This window comes from Haematobia irritans, chromosome 5 (assembly GCF_050003625.1).
Source record: "Haematobia irritans isolate KBUSLIRL chromosome 5, ASM5000362v1, whole genome shotgun sequence".
Taxonomy (NCBI): Eukaryota; Metazoa; Arthropoda; class Insecta; order Diptera; family Muscidae; genus Haematobia; species Haematobia irritans.
Window position 1 is genome coordinate 45,390,465 of NC_134401.1, and position 16,275 is coordinate 45,406,739.

At 35.7% G+C, this 16,275-nt stretch overlaps 1 protein-coding gene across 2 annotated transcripts in view; it reads left to right on the forward strand.

The window, feature by feature from the left end:
- LOC142238811 (sodium-dependent nutrient amino acid transporter 1) overlaps positions 1-15,181 on the forward strand; it is an 88,765-nt gene extending 73,584 nt beyond the window's left edge. Inside the window, exons 4-8 of one of the 2 annotated variants that reach the window (XM_075310531.1) lie at positions 1,842-2,142; positions 2,220-2,490; positions 13,784-14,254; positions 14,335-14,611; positions 14,676-15,181. In XM_075310531.1, the coding sequence (XP_075166646.1) occupies positions 1,842-2,142; positions 2,220-2,490; positions 13,784-14,254; positions 14,335-14,611; positions 14,676-14,920 (1,565 nt within the window). In that variant the 3' untranslated portion in view covers positions 14,921-15,181. The remainder of the gene's footprint in view (positions 1-1,841; positions 2,143-2,219; positions 2,491-13,783; positions 14,255-14,334; positions 14,612-14,675) is intronic. The other variant, XM_075310530.1, reaches the window with a different exon arrangement.
- Positions 15,182-16,275: the final 1,094 nt, after the last annotated feature.

Here is a 16,275-nt window from a genome sequence, read left to right on the forward strand (position 1 = left end):
AAATAGGATAAAAACTTCGGATTCTAGAAGCCCAAGAAGTAAAATCGGGAAATCGGTCTATATGGGGGCTATACCAAAATATGGACCGATACTCACCATTTTCGGCACACCTCTTTATGGTCCTAAAATACCTTTAGATATCCAATTTCAGACAAATTGGATAGAAACTAGGGTTTCTATAAGCCCAAGACCCAAAATCGGGAGGTCGTTTTATATGGGGGCTATACCAAAAAAATGGCCGATACTCACAATTTTTGGCACACCTCTTTATGGTCATAAAATACCTCTAGATTTCAAATTTCAGGCAAATTGAATAAAAACTACGATTTCTATAAGCCCAAGACCCCAAATCGGGAGGTCGTTTTATATGGGGACCATACCAAAACATGAACCGATACTCACAATTTTTGGCACACGTATTTGTGGTCCTACAATACCTCTAGATTTCCAATTTCAAGTAAATTGAATAAAAACTGCGGTTTCTATAAGCCCAAGAAGTAAAATCGGGAGATCGGTCCATATGGTGGTTATACCAAAACAGGGACCGATACTCACCATTTTTGGCACACCTCTTTATGGTCATAAAATACCTATAGATTTCAAATTTCAGGCAAATTGGATAAAAACTACGATTTCTATAAGCCCAAGACCCCAAATCGGGAGGTCGGTTTATATGGGGACTATATCAAAACGTGGACCGATATAGCCCATCTTCGAACTTAACCTGCCTGCAGACAAAAGACGAGTTTGTGCAAAATTTCAGCAGGATTGCTTCATTATTGAAGACTGTAGCGTGATTACAACAGACAGACAGACAGACAGACAGACAGACAGACAGACGGACAGACGGACATCGTTATATCGTCTTAGAATTTCTCCCTGATCAAGAATATATATACTTTATATAGTCGGAAATCGATATTTCGATGTGTTACAAACGGAATGACAAACTTATTATACCCCCATCACCATTCTATGGTGGTGGGTATAAAAATGGATGAAATCACAATAAACTGTTACAACAACAACAACAACAAAATTTTCTATAGAAATAAAATTTTGACAAAATTTTCTATAGAAATAAATTTTCTATCGAAATAAAATGTTGACTAAATCTTTTATAGAAGAGATAGAATTTAAACAAAATTTTGACAAAATTTTCTATAGAAAGAAAATTTTGACAAAATATTCTATAGACATAAACTTTGACAAAATTTTCTATAGAAATAGAAATAGAAAAAAAGTTGACAAAATTTTCTATTGAAATAAAATATTGACAAAATTTTCTATAGAAATAAAATGTTGACAAAATTTTCCATAGAAATAAAATTTTGAAAAAATTTCCTATAGAAATAAAATTTTGACGAAATTTTCTATAGAAATAAAATTTTGACAAAATTTTCTATAGAAATAAAATTTTGACAAAATTTCATATAGAAAGAAAATTTTAACAAAATTTTCTATAGGAATAAAATTTTGACAAAAATTTCCTTTCGCTCCCTTAAATAAATTTCACTTTTATTATTAATTAAAATTGCTTCAAGACAAATAAAGCCTGTTAACAACAATCGTAAAGTTTGTTTTAGTTTTATAACAAAAGAAAACTTGTATAAAAAAATTATGTTTAATTTAATTTTTTACCTTTAAGTAATACGCTTTTTTCTCTCGCTCTTGCTTCATAACATCCATCATGCTAAATCTAACAAATTTCTGTAATTTTCACATACAATAACAACGATATTTCAAAGAATCCGGATTTTGAAAATGTGTGAAAATTACAGATTTCTAAAAATTATCGCTTTTCTCATTGCTATTAACACATTATTAACATCTATTTAAAGGTATTGGATATGGTCAAGCTTTTATGGTATTTTTATTGGGCACATATTATGAGTCGATATGTGCCATTATTGGCTTCTATTTGACACAATCATTTCAAAATCCTCTACCCTGGGCCAACTGTCGGCCTGAATGGGGAGATAATTGCATGGATTCGGCACCACGTGCAGAAATTGGTAATGGCAATTTGGTTGAGGGTATTATTGGAGCATTAACCATGAAACCAAAATCGAATGATATCCTGGATGAGGAACTAATCAGCTCAAATAATCGTACAAGATCAAGTTCAGAATTGTATTTTGTGTAAGATTAGAGTTTTCGTTTTTTTTGACGAGAAAAATTTTGCAAATTTATTTTCTTCTTCTCTCTAATCCCTGAAGCAAAGAAGTTTTACGTGAAAAGGATAATATCAATGATGGAATTGGTTTACCCAATTGGGAACTTGTCTTGGGTTTATTTGTCTCCTGGATGTTTGTATTTGCCATTATCATTAGAGGAGTGAAAAGTTCGGGCAAAGCTTCCTATTTCCTGGCCATATTTCCTTACGTAATAATGGCTGTGCTATTGGTACGAGCTGTAACATTGCCAGGATCTTTGGATGGCATTATCTACTTTATTAAACCGGATTGGAGCAAAATTCTAGATCCCAAGGTAAGTGACAAATTAAAAAAAATATATAATAAAAAACAAAAGTTGATGTGGTATACCAAACTAAATTATACAGAATGTTTAGACAGAACCACAGAAAAATAGTTTGTGTCAAATTTGAATTTGAAGATCAATTACTCAATAGGGTTGCCCATCCAAACAAATTAGAAGTTGTTCCATGAATATTTCTTTTAAAACGCATCCCGAGATCTCCAATCGATTTTTTTCACTCCCGATGCAATCCTTTTGGGCAAATATTAGAAAGTATGCAATTAGGCTATTTTAAGCGAAAATTTAAGTTTTTGGATAATTTCCAAAATTTCCAAAAAAATAGAAAATCAATAAAGAAGTAAAAAAACTATATTTCATCTCCGCTGGGATTTGCATCTGTGCCGTATTTGGTCGGGGAGGGGACCTCCCCATTGCCCCACTTTTTATACCCACCACCATAGAATGGTGACGGGGGTATAATAGTTTGTCATTCCGTTTGTAACACATCGAAATATGGATTTCCGACTATATAAAGTATATATATATTCTTGATCAGGGAGAAATTCTAAGACGATATAATTATGTCCGTCTGTCTGGCTGTCTGTCTGTCTGTCTGTCTGTTGTAATCACGCTACAGTCTCCAATAATGAAGCAATCGTGCAGAAATTTTGCACAAACTCGTCTTTGGTCTGCAGGCAGGTCAAGTTCGAGGATGGGCTATATCGGTCCAGGTTTTGATATAGTCCCCATATAAACCGACCTCCCGATTTGGGGTCTTGGGCTTATAGAAATCGTAGTTTTTATCCAATTTGTCTGAAATTTGAAATCTAGAGGTATTTTATGACCATAAAGAGGTGTGCCAAAAATGGTGAGTATCGGTCCATGTTTTGGTATAGCCCCCATATAGACCGATCTCCCGATTTTACTTCTTGGGCTTATAGAAACCGCAGTTTTTATTCAATTTACCTGAAATTGGAAATCTAGAGGTATTGTAGGACCACAAATACGTGTGCCAAAAATTTTGAGTATCGGTCCATATTTTGGTATTGCCCCCATATAGACCGATCTCCCGATTTTACTTCTTGGGCTTATAGAAACCGCAGTTTTTATTCAATTTGTCTGTTTGTTAGTTTTTATCCAATTTGTCTGAAATTGGAAACCTAGAGGTATTTTAGGACCATAAAGAGGTGTGCCAAAAATGGTGAGTACATGTCCAGGTTTTGGTATATAGACCGATCTCCCGATTTTACTTCTTGGGCTTGTAGAAACCGCAGTTTTTATTCAATTTACCTGAAATTGAAAATCTAGAGGTATTGTAGGACCACAAATACGTGTGCCAAAAATTGTGAGTATCGGTCCATGTTTTGGTATGGTCTCCATATAAAACGACCTCCCGATTTGGGGTCTTGGGCTTATAGAAACCGTAGTTTTTATCCAATTTGCCTGAAATTGGAAGTCTAGAGGGATTTTAGGACCATAAAGAGGTGTGCCGAAAATGGTGAGTATCGGTCCATATTTTGGTATAGCCCCCATATAGACCGATTTCCCGATTTTACTTCTTGGGCTTCTAGAATCCGAAGTTTTTATCCTATTTGCCTGAAATTGGAAATCTAGAAGTATTTTCGGGTCATAAAGAGGTGTGCTGAAAACGGTGAGTATCGGTCCATATTTTAGTATAGCCGCCATAAGAACGATCTCCCCATTTAACTCCTTGGGTTTCTAGAAACCGTAGTTTTTATCTGATTTGCCTGAAATTGTAAATATTCTGGTATTTTAGGCTTACAAAAACGTGTATTGGATTAAGTTTTTATCGGTCCATTTGGTAATGCCTCCATATAGACCGACTTCACTTCATGAGGGTGTAGAAGGCGCACTGATCATGAAAATTGCTTGAAACTCAATGTAAAATTTCCAGATTTTACTTCTACAGATTTAAGATTTCAAATCAAGACATTATTTTATAATTTTCTTGCACATTTACAAGAGATGTTAATGATTCCTCTAAACTCAAACAAAAATGGTTCTTATAAATCCAGAATCTGATATAGTCCTCATAGGTGAAATCTTTAAATTTATCTTCGGGAAGTGTCCTCAAGCCCTCCTGAAATTTCAAAGGAAACCCTAATATTTGGTTCATGGTGGTGGGTATTTAAGATTCGGGCCGGCCGAACTTAGTGCTGTATATACTTGTTTTAAAGTACAGTGAAGAAACTAAAATTCTCTGATTTAAGATTTACAGAGAACATGCGGCGAGGTTATGATTTTTTAATATTTGGACGGGGAGGGGACCACACCTTGCCCGACATTTTTCACATTGCACCAAAATTATTCGATTTGCTTGAAATTTTCAAGAAATGTTGAAGGGGGCGTCTAGACAAAGATCCGCAACAACATTTTCGATATTTGGTCACTTTGGTTGAGACAAAAAAACTAAATTACTACAACTTACTGGAAATTTACGGAGAACCTGGTGGAAGTTATGAAATTTTTATGGGGTACCTCATTTTTGGTCGGGAAAACGAGCACAGGAGAGACTTTTTCCTTAAGTACATACAGTAAGAAAATAAAACTATTCTAATTTACTTGAAATTTACAGATGACGTGGGGGAAGGTTATGAAATTAATATAGGGTACCATATAAATAGTCTTCCGCAGACCCTTGGAAGAGCAAATTTCATCCTATCCGATTAAAATTTGGCGCGTGATGTCAGTATATTCCCTCCATATAAACCGATCCCCACATTTGACCTCCGAAGCCTCTTGGAGGAGCAAAATTCATCCGAAGCGGTTGAAATTTGGTACGTGGTGTACGTATAAAGTCTCTAACAACCATGCAAAAAAAGGTCCATATCAGTACATACTTATATATATCCCCCATATAAACCGATCCCAAGATTTGACCTCCGGAGCCTCTTGGAGGAGCAAAATTCATCCAATGCGGTTGAAATTTGGTACGTGGGGTACGTATATAGTGTCTAATAACCGTGCAAAAATTGGTCCAATCGGTCCATAATTATATATAGCCCCCATATAAACCGATCTCCAGATTTGACCTCCGGAGCCTCTTGGAGGAGCAAACTTCATCCGATCCGGTTGAAATTTGGTATGTGGGATACGTACATAGTCTCTAATAACTATGCAAAAATTGGTCCATAATTATATATAGCCCCCATATAAACCGATCCCAAGATTTGACTTCCGGAGCCTCTTGGAGGAGCAAAATTCATCCAATGCGGTTGAAGTTTGGTACGTGGTGTACGTATAAAGTATCCAACAAACATGCAAACAATGGTCCATATCGGTGCATAATTATATATGGCCCCCATATAAACCGATCCCCAGATTTGACCTCCGGAGCCTCTTGGAGGAGCAAACTTCATCCGATCCGGTTGAAATTTGGTACGTGGGGTACGTATATAGTGTCTAATAACCATGCAAAAATTGCTCCATATCGGTCCATAATTATATATAGCCCCCATATAAACCGATCCCCAGATTTTTTCTTGGAGGAGCAAGTATATGGTCTTTAACAACCATGCCAAAATTGGCCCATATCGGTCCATAATCATTTATAGCCCCCATATAAACGTATCCCCACATTTGGTTTCGGAGCCTCTTGGAGTAAATTTCATCCGATTGGGCACATTGTACTAGTATATGGCCGCTAACCACCATGCCTAACTAGGTCCATATATAGACCTCAGATAAACCGATCCCCAATCATACAAAAATTGGTCCATATCGATTCATAATTGTATATAGCCCCCATATAAATCGACCCCCATATTTCAATTCTGACTCTCTAAGTACCGCCCAAATTTCATACCGATTCGTAACTATTTGTGGACTTCCCTATATATAGCTGTCAAGAACTGAATTATATACGTATTTAATCTGCTTTTTTTTATTTTTTGTCTAATATATACCACGTATGGACTAACAATTTAGAAGACGATGTCAAGAAAAATTATGATACCTTGCCATCGGTAAGTATTACCACTACCCAAGTAATACGATTGTGGATGACAGTCTTTCGTAGAAGTTTCTACGCAATCCATGGTGGAGGGTACATAAGATTCGGCCATACATAAGATCTGGACAGAATTTGATAGACTTCTACAATATCTATAGACTCAAAATTTAAGTCGGCTAATGCACTGAGGGTGGAACACAATGTTAGTAAAAAAATATGGGAAACATTTAAATCTGAAGCAATTTTAAGGAAACTTCGCAAAAGTTTATTTATGATTTATCGCTCGATATATATGTATTAGAAGTTTAGGAAAATTAGAGTCATTTTTACAACTTTTCGACAATGCAGTGGCGATTTAACAAGGAAAATGTTTGTATTTTGACCATTTTTGTCGAAATCAGAAAAACATATATATGGGACCTATATCTAAATCTGAACCGATTTCAACCAAATGGCACGCATAGCTACAATGCTAAATCTACTCCCTGTGCAAAATTCCAACCAAATTGGGCCAAAACTCTGGCTATTAGAACCATATTAGTCCATATCGGGCGACAGATATATATGGGAGCTATATCTAAATCTGAACCGATTTCAATCAAATTTTGCAAACTTAACTGCACTACTAATTGTACTCCTAGTGCAAAATTTCAAACAAATTGGGCCAAAACTCTGGCTTTTAGGACCATATTAGTCCATATCGGGCGAAAGATATATATGGGAGCTATATCTAAATCTGAACCGATTTCAATCAAATTTTGCACACTTGACTATACGACTAAGTGTTATGTTTGTACAAAATTTCAAGCAAATCGGTATGAAACTCTGGCTGCTGGGTCCATATTAGTGCATATCGGTCGAAAGATATATATGGGAGCTATATCTAAATCTGAACCGATTTCTTCCAAAATCAATAGGGTTCTATTCTGACCCAAATTAGGAACATGTGCCAAATTTGAAGACGATTGGACTTAAATTGCGACCTAGACTTTGATCACAAAAATGTGTTCACAGACAGACGAACGGACAGACGGACGGACAGACGGACATGGTTATATCGACTCAGGAACCCACCCTGAGCATTATTGCTCAAAACACCATGTGTCTATCTCGCCTCCTTCTGGATGTTACAAACATATGCACTAACTTATAATACCCTGTTCCACAGTGTGGCGCAGGGTATAAAAATATGGGAAACATTTAAATCTTAAGCAATTTTAAGGAAACTTCGCAAAAGTTTATTAATGATTTATCGCTCGATATATATGTATTAGAAGTTTAGGAAAATTAGAGTCATTTTTACAACTTTTCGACTAAGCAGTGGCGATTTTACAAGGAAAATGTTGATAGTTTGACCATTTTTGTCGAAATCGGAATAACATATATATGGGAGCTATATCTAAATCTGAACCGATTTCAACCAAATTTGGTACACATAGCAACAATGCTAATTCTACTCCCTGTGCAAAATTTCAACTAAATCGGAGTTAAAAATTGGCCTCTGTGGTCATATGAGTGTAAATCGGGCGAAAGCTATATATGGGAGATATATCTAAATCTGAACCGATTTCAACCAAATTTGGCAGGCATAGCTACAATGCTAATTTTACTACCTGTGCTAAATTTCAATTAAATCGGAGCAAAAAATTGGCCTCTGTGGTCATATTTGTGTAAATCGGCCTAAAGCTATATATGGGAGCTATATATAAATCTGAACCGATTTCAACCAAATTTGGCACGCATAGCTACAATGCTAACTCTACTCCCTGTGCAAAAGTTCAATTAAATCGGAGTAAAAGATTGGCCACTGTGGCCATATGAGTGTAAATCGGGGGAACGATATATATGGGAGCTATATCTAAATATGAACCGATTTCAATAAAATTTGGCACACTTGACTACACTACTAATTGTACTCCTAGTGCAAAATTTCAACCAAATTGGGGTAAAACTCTTGCTTCTGGGACCGCATTAGTCCATATCGGGCGAAAGATATATATGGGAGATATATCTAAATCTGAACCGATTTCAATAAAATTTGGCACAATTGACTATAGTACTAATTGTTCTTCTTGTGCAAAATGTTAAGCAAATTAGGGTAAAACTCTGGCTTCTGGGGCCAAATATGTCCATATCGGGCGAAATATATATATGGTAGCTCTATCTAAATCTGAACCGATTTCTTCCAAAATCAATAGGGTTCTATTCTGAGCCAAAGCACATACTTGTGCCAATTTTGAAGTCGATTGGACTAAAACTGACGGACATGGCTATATCGACTCAGGAGCCCACCCTGAGCATTTGTGCCAAAGACACCATGTGTCTATCTCGTCTCCTTCTGGGTGTTGCAAACATATGCACTAACTTATAATACGCTGTTGTTCCACAGTGTGGCGCAGGGTATAATGAATTGATCCAATCAATTTAATTGTGATTGATTTTTGTTTCAATTAAACAAATTTTTGAACCAATTACATTTTTAATTGAAATTTTTCGGAATTCAAATAAAATTTTAATTTAAAAAATGTTGGTGATATTTTTTTGTGTGCAGATAAGCCTCGTTTTTATAATCAACACCATGGAAAGGTGATTCTAAGACGATGTAACCATGTCTGTCCCTTCGTCTGTCCGTCTATTGGAATCACGCAAAAGTCTTCAATAATGACGCAGTCGTGCTGAAATTTGTCACAGATTATTTTTTGTGTATCTTTTAGGTGTCTAAATTTTTATATAGCCCCCATATAAACCGACGCCCCGACTTGGGGTCTTGAACATCCGCAATTTTTGGTCCGGTTTGCTGGAAATTAAAAATTTAGAGGTATTATGGGCCCATAAATAAGTGTACAAAATATGGTGTAAATCGATCCATGTTTTGGTATAGCCCCCATATAGACCGAAAAAAATTTAGAGGACACATAAATAAGTCTGCAGATTATGGTATAAATCGGATCCGATCTCCAGAGTTGACCGTGGTGCAATGGTTAGCTTGCCCGCCTTGCATACACAAGGTCGTGGGTTCGATTGCTGCTTCGATCGAACACCAAAAAGTTTTTCAGCGGTGAATTATCCCACCTCAGTAATGCTGGTGACATTTCTGAGGGTTTCAAAGCTTCTCTAAGTGGTTTCACTGCAATGTGGAACGCCGTTCGGACTCGGCTATAAAAAGGAGGTCCGTTGTCATTGCGCTTAACATGGAATCGGGCATCACTTAGTGATAAGAGAGAAGTTCACCAATGTGGTATGACAATGGACTGAATAGTCTAAGTGAGCCTGATACATCGGGCTGCCACCTAACCTAACCTAACCTAACCAGAGTTGACTTCTAGTGCTTCCAGAAATCGCAATTTTTATATACAAATTGTAAATCTAAAGGTATTATGTATCCTCAAATAGGTGTGTCGAATATAGTGCATATCGGTTAATGGTTTGGTATAGCCCCCATATAGACCGATATCCCGATTTGACTAATTGGGCTTCTTTAAATCGCAATTTTTCTATGAGTTGCCTGAAATTCAAAATCTAGAGGTATTTTGGGTCCATAAATACCTGTGCAAAATATGGTTTGAATCGATCCATATTTTGGTCTAGCTGCCGTATAAGCCAATCTTCAGATTTGACTCCTTGGGCTTCTCGACATCGTAGTTTTTATCCAATTAACTTGAAATTTGAAATCTAGTGGTATTATGGGTCCACAAATAAGTGTACTGAATATAGTGTGTATCAATAGGGTCTACAAAATAGGGGTGCCGAATATAGTGTGTTTTAGGCCAGGTTTTGGTATCGCCCCCATATAGACCGTTCCAGCAATTTGACTTCTTGAGCTTCGGGAAACCGCAAAATTTTTATCCGATTTGGTTGAAATTGAAAATCAAAACCCTCCGAAATTCTATATATTTTCACGTAACTCGCTACGACGAATAGTTTTGAAAGGATGATTCATGGTGGTGAGTATTTAAGATTCGGCCCAGTCGAACCAGTTTTATTTAACATAGACTCCATATGGGCTAACTTTAGAAGACAATTTTAACAAGTATATACGGCCGTAAGTTCGGCCAGGCCGAAACTTATGTACCCTCCACCATGGATTGCGTGGAAACTTCTACTGAAGACTGTCATCCACAATCGAATTACTTGGGTTGCGGTAACACTTGCCGATGGCAAGGTATCTTAAAACTTCCTAACACCGTAATATATACCACATAGTCCATACGTGGTATATATTAAACTAAAAAGGCCGATTAAATACGTATATAATTAAGTTTAAAGTTTCTATAGAAATAAAATTTTGACAAAATTAAATTTTGATAACATTTTCTATAGAAGTAAAATTTGGAAAAAATTTTCTATAGAAATAAAATTTGGAAAAAATTTCTATAGAAATAAAATTTTGACAAAATTTTCTATAGAAAAAAAAATTTGACAAAATTTTCTGTAGAAATAAAATTTTGACAAAATTTTCTATAGAAATAAAATTTTGACAAAATTTTCTATAGAAATAAAATTTTGACAAAATTTTCTATAAAAATAAAATTTTGACAAATTTTTCTATAGAAATAACATTTTGACAATGTTTTCTATAAAAATAAAATTTTGGTACATTATTTTTGGCTCGAGTGGCAACCATGATTATGAACCGATATGGACCAATTTTTGTGTGATTGGGGATCGGCTATATATAACTATAGACCAATAACTAATGGACCAATTATGACATGGTTATAAGCGGCCTTATACTACCACCACGTTGCAAATTTCAACCGCATCGGATGAATTTTGCTCCTCCAAGAGGCTCCGGAGATCAAATCTGGGGAACGGTTTATATGGGGGCTACATATAATTATGGACCGATATGGACCAATTCTTGCGTGTTTGTTAGAGACCACATTCTAACACCATGTTCCAAATTTCAACCGGATCGGATGAATTTAGCTCCTCCAAGAGGCTCCGGAGGCCAAATATGGGGATCGATTTATATGGGGGCTATATATAATTATGGACCGATATGGACCAATTCTTGCATGGTTGTTAGAGACCATATACTAACACCACGTACCAAATTTCAACCGGATCGGATGAATTTTGCTCCTCTAAAAGGCTCAGGAGGTCAAATCTGGGGATCGGCTTATATGGGGGCTATATATAATTATGGACCGATATGGACCACTTTTGGCATGGTTGTTAGAGACAATATACTAACACCACGTACCAAATTTCAATCGGATCGGATAACTTTTGCTTCTCTAAGAGGCTCCGGAGGTCAAATCTGGGGATCGGTTTATATGGGGGCTATATATAATTATGGGCCGATGTGAACCAATTTTTGCATGGTTGTTAGAGACCCTATACTAACACCATGTACCAAAATTCAGCCGGATCGGATGAAATTTGGTTCTCTTAGAGGCTTCGCAAGCCAAATCGGGGGATCGGTTTATATGGGGGCTATATATAATTATGGGCCGATATGGACCAATTTTTGCATGGTTGTTAGAGACCATATACTAACACCATGTACCAAATTTCAGCCAGATCGTATGAAATTTGCTTCTCTTAGAGCAATCGCAAGCCAAATTTGGGGGTCCGTTTATATTGGGGCTATACGTAAAAGTGGACCGATATGGCCCATTTGCAATACCATCCGACCTACATCAATAACAACTACTTGTGCCAAGTTTCAAGTCGATAGCTTGTTTCGTTCGGAAGTTAGCGTGATTTCAACAGACGGACGGACGGACATGCTCAGATCGACTCAGAATTTCACCACGACCCAGTATATAAAGGGTGATACGGTCAAGATTTGGTCAAGGGAAAACGCGTGTAAATCGGTGAAATCGTTTATTTAAAAAATCAAATTAAATTTCTTTTTCCAGTTCAATTAGTATAAAATTCAGGAAAAATATTCAGTAAGGCTTTCGCTTTTCCAAATCCGAATTGCCGGGCCTCACGCTTGACACCTGCCATCAGATTTTGTACAGCCACCTTGTTCACCTTCTACGCCGCAGAAAGCCAGATTGCCTTGAACTGCTGCTCGTCCTTAGCAGTGTTTTTGGTCTTCTTTAGGTTCCGCTTGACAATAGCCCAGTATTTCTCAATTGGGCGGAGCTCTGGCGTGTTGGGAGGGTTCTTGTCCTTGGGAACCACCTGCACGTTGTTGGCGGCGTACCACTCCATGGCCTTTTTACCGTAATGGCAAAATGCCAAATCCGGCCAAAACTGTACGGAACAACCGTGTTTCTTCAGGAAAGGCAGCAGACGTTTATTCAAACACTCTTTCACGTAAATTTCTTGGTTGACAGTCCCGGAAGCTATGAAAATGCTGCTTTTCAAGCCACAGGTACAGATGGCTTGCCAAACCAGATATTTCTTTGCGAACTTTGACAGTTTTATGTGCTTGAAAATATCTGCTACCTTTCCCCTTCCTTTTGCCGTATAAAACTCCTGTCCCGGAAGCTGCTTGTAGTCGGCTCTGTCGTAGGTTTCGTCGTCCATTACCACGCAGTCAAACTTCGTCAGCATCGTCGTGTACAGCCTCCGGGATCGCACTTTGGCCGTCGTATTTTGTTTATCATCGCGATTTGGAGTCACTACCTTCTTGTAAGTCGATAGTCCGGCTCGTTTTTTGGCTCGATGCACGGTTGTAGACGATACACCCAGCTTATTTGCGGCATCTCGGAGAGAGAGGTTAGGGTTTCGCTTGAAACTACCGGCAACTCTCTTTGTCGTCTCAGCGGCTTCCGGTTTTCGATTTCCCCCCGATCCAGACTTCCTGGCTGTCGACAAACGTTCCCCAAATACTTTAATTACATTTGTAACGGTTGATTTGGCAACTTTTAGCGATTTTGCCAGCTTTGCGTGCGAGTAGCTCGGATTTTCGCGATGCGCGAGCAAAAGTTTGATACGCTGCTCTTCTTGCTTGGACGCCATTTTGACAACTGAATAGTGAATTCCAAAATCAAAATAGGAGCAACATTCTACACACACACACACCTTCAAAATGAGGGGTGTTCAGGCTTTTTAAATGCAAAATTGAAAGAAATACGTCAAGTTTATATTGACCAAATTTTGACCGTATCACCCTTTATATACTTTATGGGGTCTTAGAGCAATATTTCGAGGTGTTACAAACGGAATGACAAAGTTAATGTACCCCTCATCCTATGGTGGAGGGTATAGAAATAGTTCGATTGTGGATGACAGTCTTTGGCAGAAGTTTGCTCGTGGTGGAGGGTACGTAAGATTCGGATTGGCCGAACTTTCGGCAGTATATACATTTTTCATTAGCAGAGTTTCTTGAGTGTATGACTAGATGTTATAATTTTTCTTCTATCTTTCTAGGTCTGGTATGCAGCAGTAACCCAATGTTTCTATTCGCTCTCTGTATGCTTTGGCAATATCATCATGTATTCATCGTACAATAAATTTGGTCACAATGTCCATCGAGATGCAACCATTGTCACAGGATTGGATACTTGTACATCTTTGTTGGCTGGTTTTACTATATTCGGAATATTGGGACATTTGGCCCATGAAATTGGTACCGATGACATTGGCAGTGTGGTAAAAGGTGGAGCTGGCCTAGCTTTTATCTCATATCCTGATGCAATTGCCAAATTCCAAAAATTGCCACAAATCTTTTCGGTGCTATTCTTCTTGATGTTGTTTGTATTGGGTATTGGCTCGAATATAGCAATGACTTCATGTACGGTTACAGCGATCCGTGATAATTTTCCCAAAGTCAAACAATGGCAATGTGCTCTGGGTATAGCTGTTGTTAGTTTCTGTATAGGATTGGCCTATGTGACACCAGTAAGTGGAACTGAACCTTGAGCATAACTTTAATTAAAAGGCTTAATTTTATGTTTTCTCCCCCATTTTTCTTCTTCTAGGGCGGTCAATTCATTTTAACATTAGTGGATTATTTTGGAGCTTCCATGATTGCTTTAGTATTGGGTATTGCTGAATTATATGTCTTGGGTTGGGTCTATGGTGTGGATCGTCTCTGCAAAGATGCTGAATTTATGATGGGTCGTAAAGTTGGTCTCTATTGGCGTTTTTGTTGGAGCATTGTAACACCTTTGATTATGACAGCTATATTGATTTATTTCCTATCTACTTACACACCTTTGACCTACAATAATGTCGCATATCCATCATGGGCCTATGGTAAGACAATCGTAATGTACACAAAATATACGGGGCTTACCGAAATATCTCCTTTTCATTTTAGCCATTGGTTGGACCATTACCTGTTTTGGAGTTCTACAGATACCCATATGGATCATAGTGGCTACCATTCGGGCTCCCGGATCAACATTGTCTGTCAAATTGAGAAATGCCTTCAAACCGAAATACGATTGGGGACCCATGGATCCTCTACTGCGGGAACAATACAACAAAGAACTTGCCAATGAAGCAATAAATAATCAAAATTTAGGATTCATTGGCCACATTAGAAAAAATATTTTTGGTTAAGTTCCATCTAAGTGAAAATTAAAACAAAAAGTATTATTTACAATTTTAATATATTTTTGAGTTTACCTATTTTGTGCAAAAAAAGAGTGAAGAGACATACCACTCCGAAAAAAAACACAAACAAAACTTGCCAAATGTACTTAGCTGAAATGAGAATAATATTTACAATGATTTTTTAATAAACTTAAGTTTAAATGTACCTACTTGTATATAAGTCTAGAATGATATAAGTTGTAAAAAACTCTTTTTCTACTTAAAACATTTTAAAATAAACTAAGCTGCATTCTTTTACACGACTACAAAAAATTTTAACTATAAATAATGGCACAAGGTATAAAAAGTCTACATTTTATTTCTCATAGAAAATATTGTTTCATAGAAAAATGTTATCAAAAATTGTCATAATTTTATTTCTAAAGAAAATTTTGTCAAAATTTATCTATATACTACATCTTTATCAAAATTTTATATATATATAGAAAATTTTGTCAAAATTTGATTTCCATAGAAAATTTTGTAAAAAATTTAATTTCTAAAGAAAATTTTGTCAAAATTTTGTTTGTATAGAAAATTTTGTCAAAATTTTATTTCTATCGAACATTTTGTCAAAATTTTATTTCCAGAGAAATGTTTGCCAAAATTTTAGGTTTTCTATAAAAAATTTTGTCAACATTTGATTTCTGTAGTAAATTTTATCAAAATTTTATTTCTGTAGTAAATTTTGACAAAATTTTATTTCTACAGAAAATTTTGTCAAAATTTTATTTCCATAGAAAATATTGTCAAAATTTTATTTCTATAGAAAATATTGTCAAAATTTTATTTCTATAGAAATTTTTGTCAAATTTTTATTTCTTTAGACAATTTTGTCAAAATTTTATTTCTATAGAAAATTTATTCAAAATTTTATTTCTATAGAAAATTTAGTCAAAATTTTATATCTATAGAAAATTTTGTCAAAATTTTATTTCTATATAAATTTTGTCAAAATTTTATTTCCACAGAAAATTTTTTCAAAATTTTATTTCTATAGATTTTTTTTTTTTAAATTTTATTTCTATAGAAAATTTTTTCAAAATTTTATTTCTATAGAAAATTTTTTCAAAACTTTATTTCTATAGAAAATTTTTTTAAATTTTTATTTCTATATAAAATTTTTTCAAAATTTTATTTCTATAGAAATTATTATCAAAATTTTATTTCTATAGATAATTTGGTCAAAATTTTATTTCTATAAAAAATTTTTTCAAAATTTTATTTCTATAGAAAATTTTGTCAAAATTTTATTTTTATAGAAAATTTTGTCAAAATTTTATTTCTATAGAAAATTTTGTCAAAATTTTATTTCTATAGAA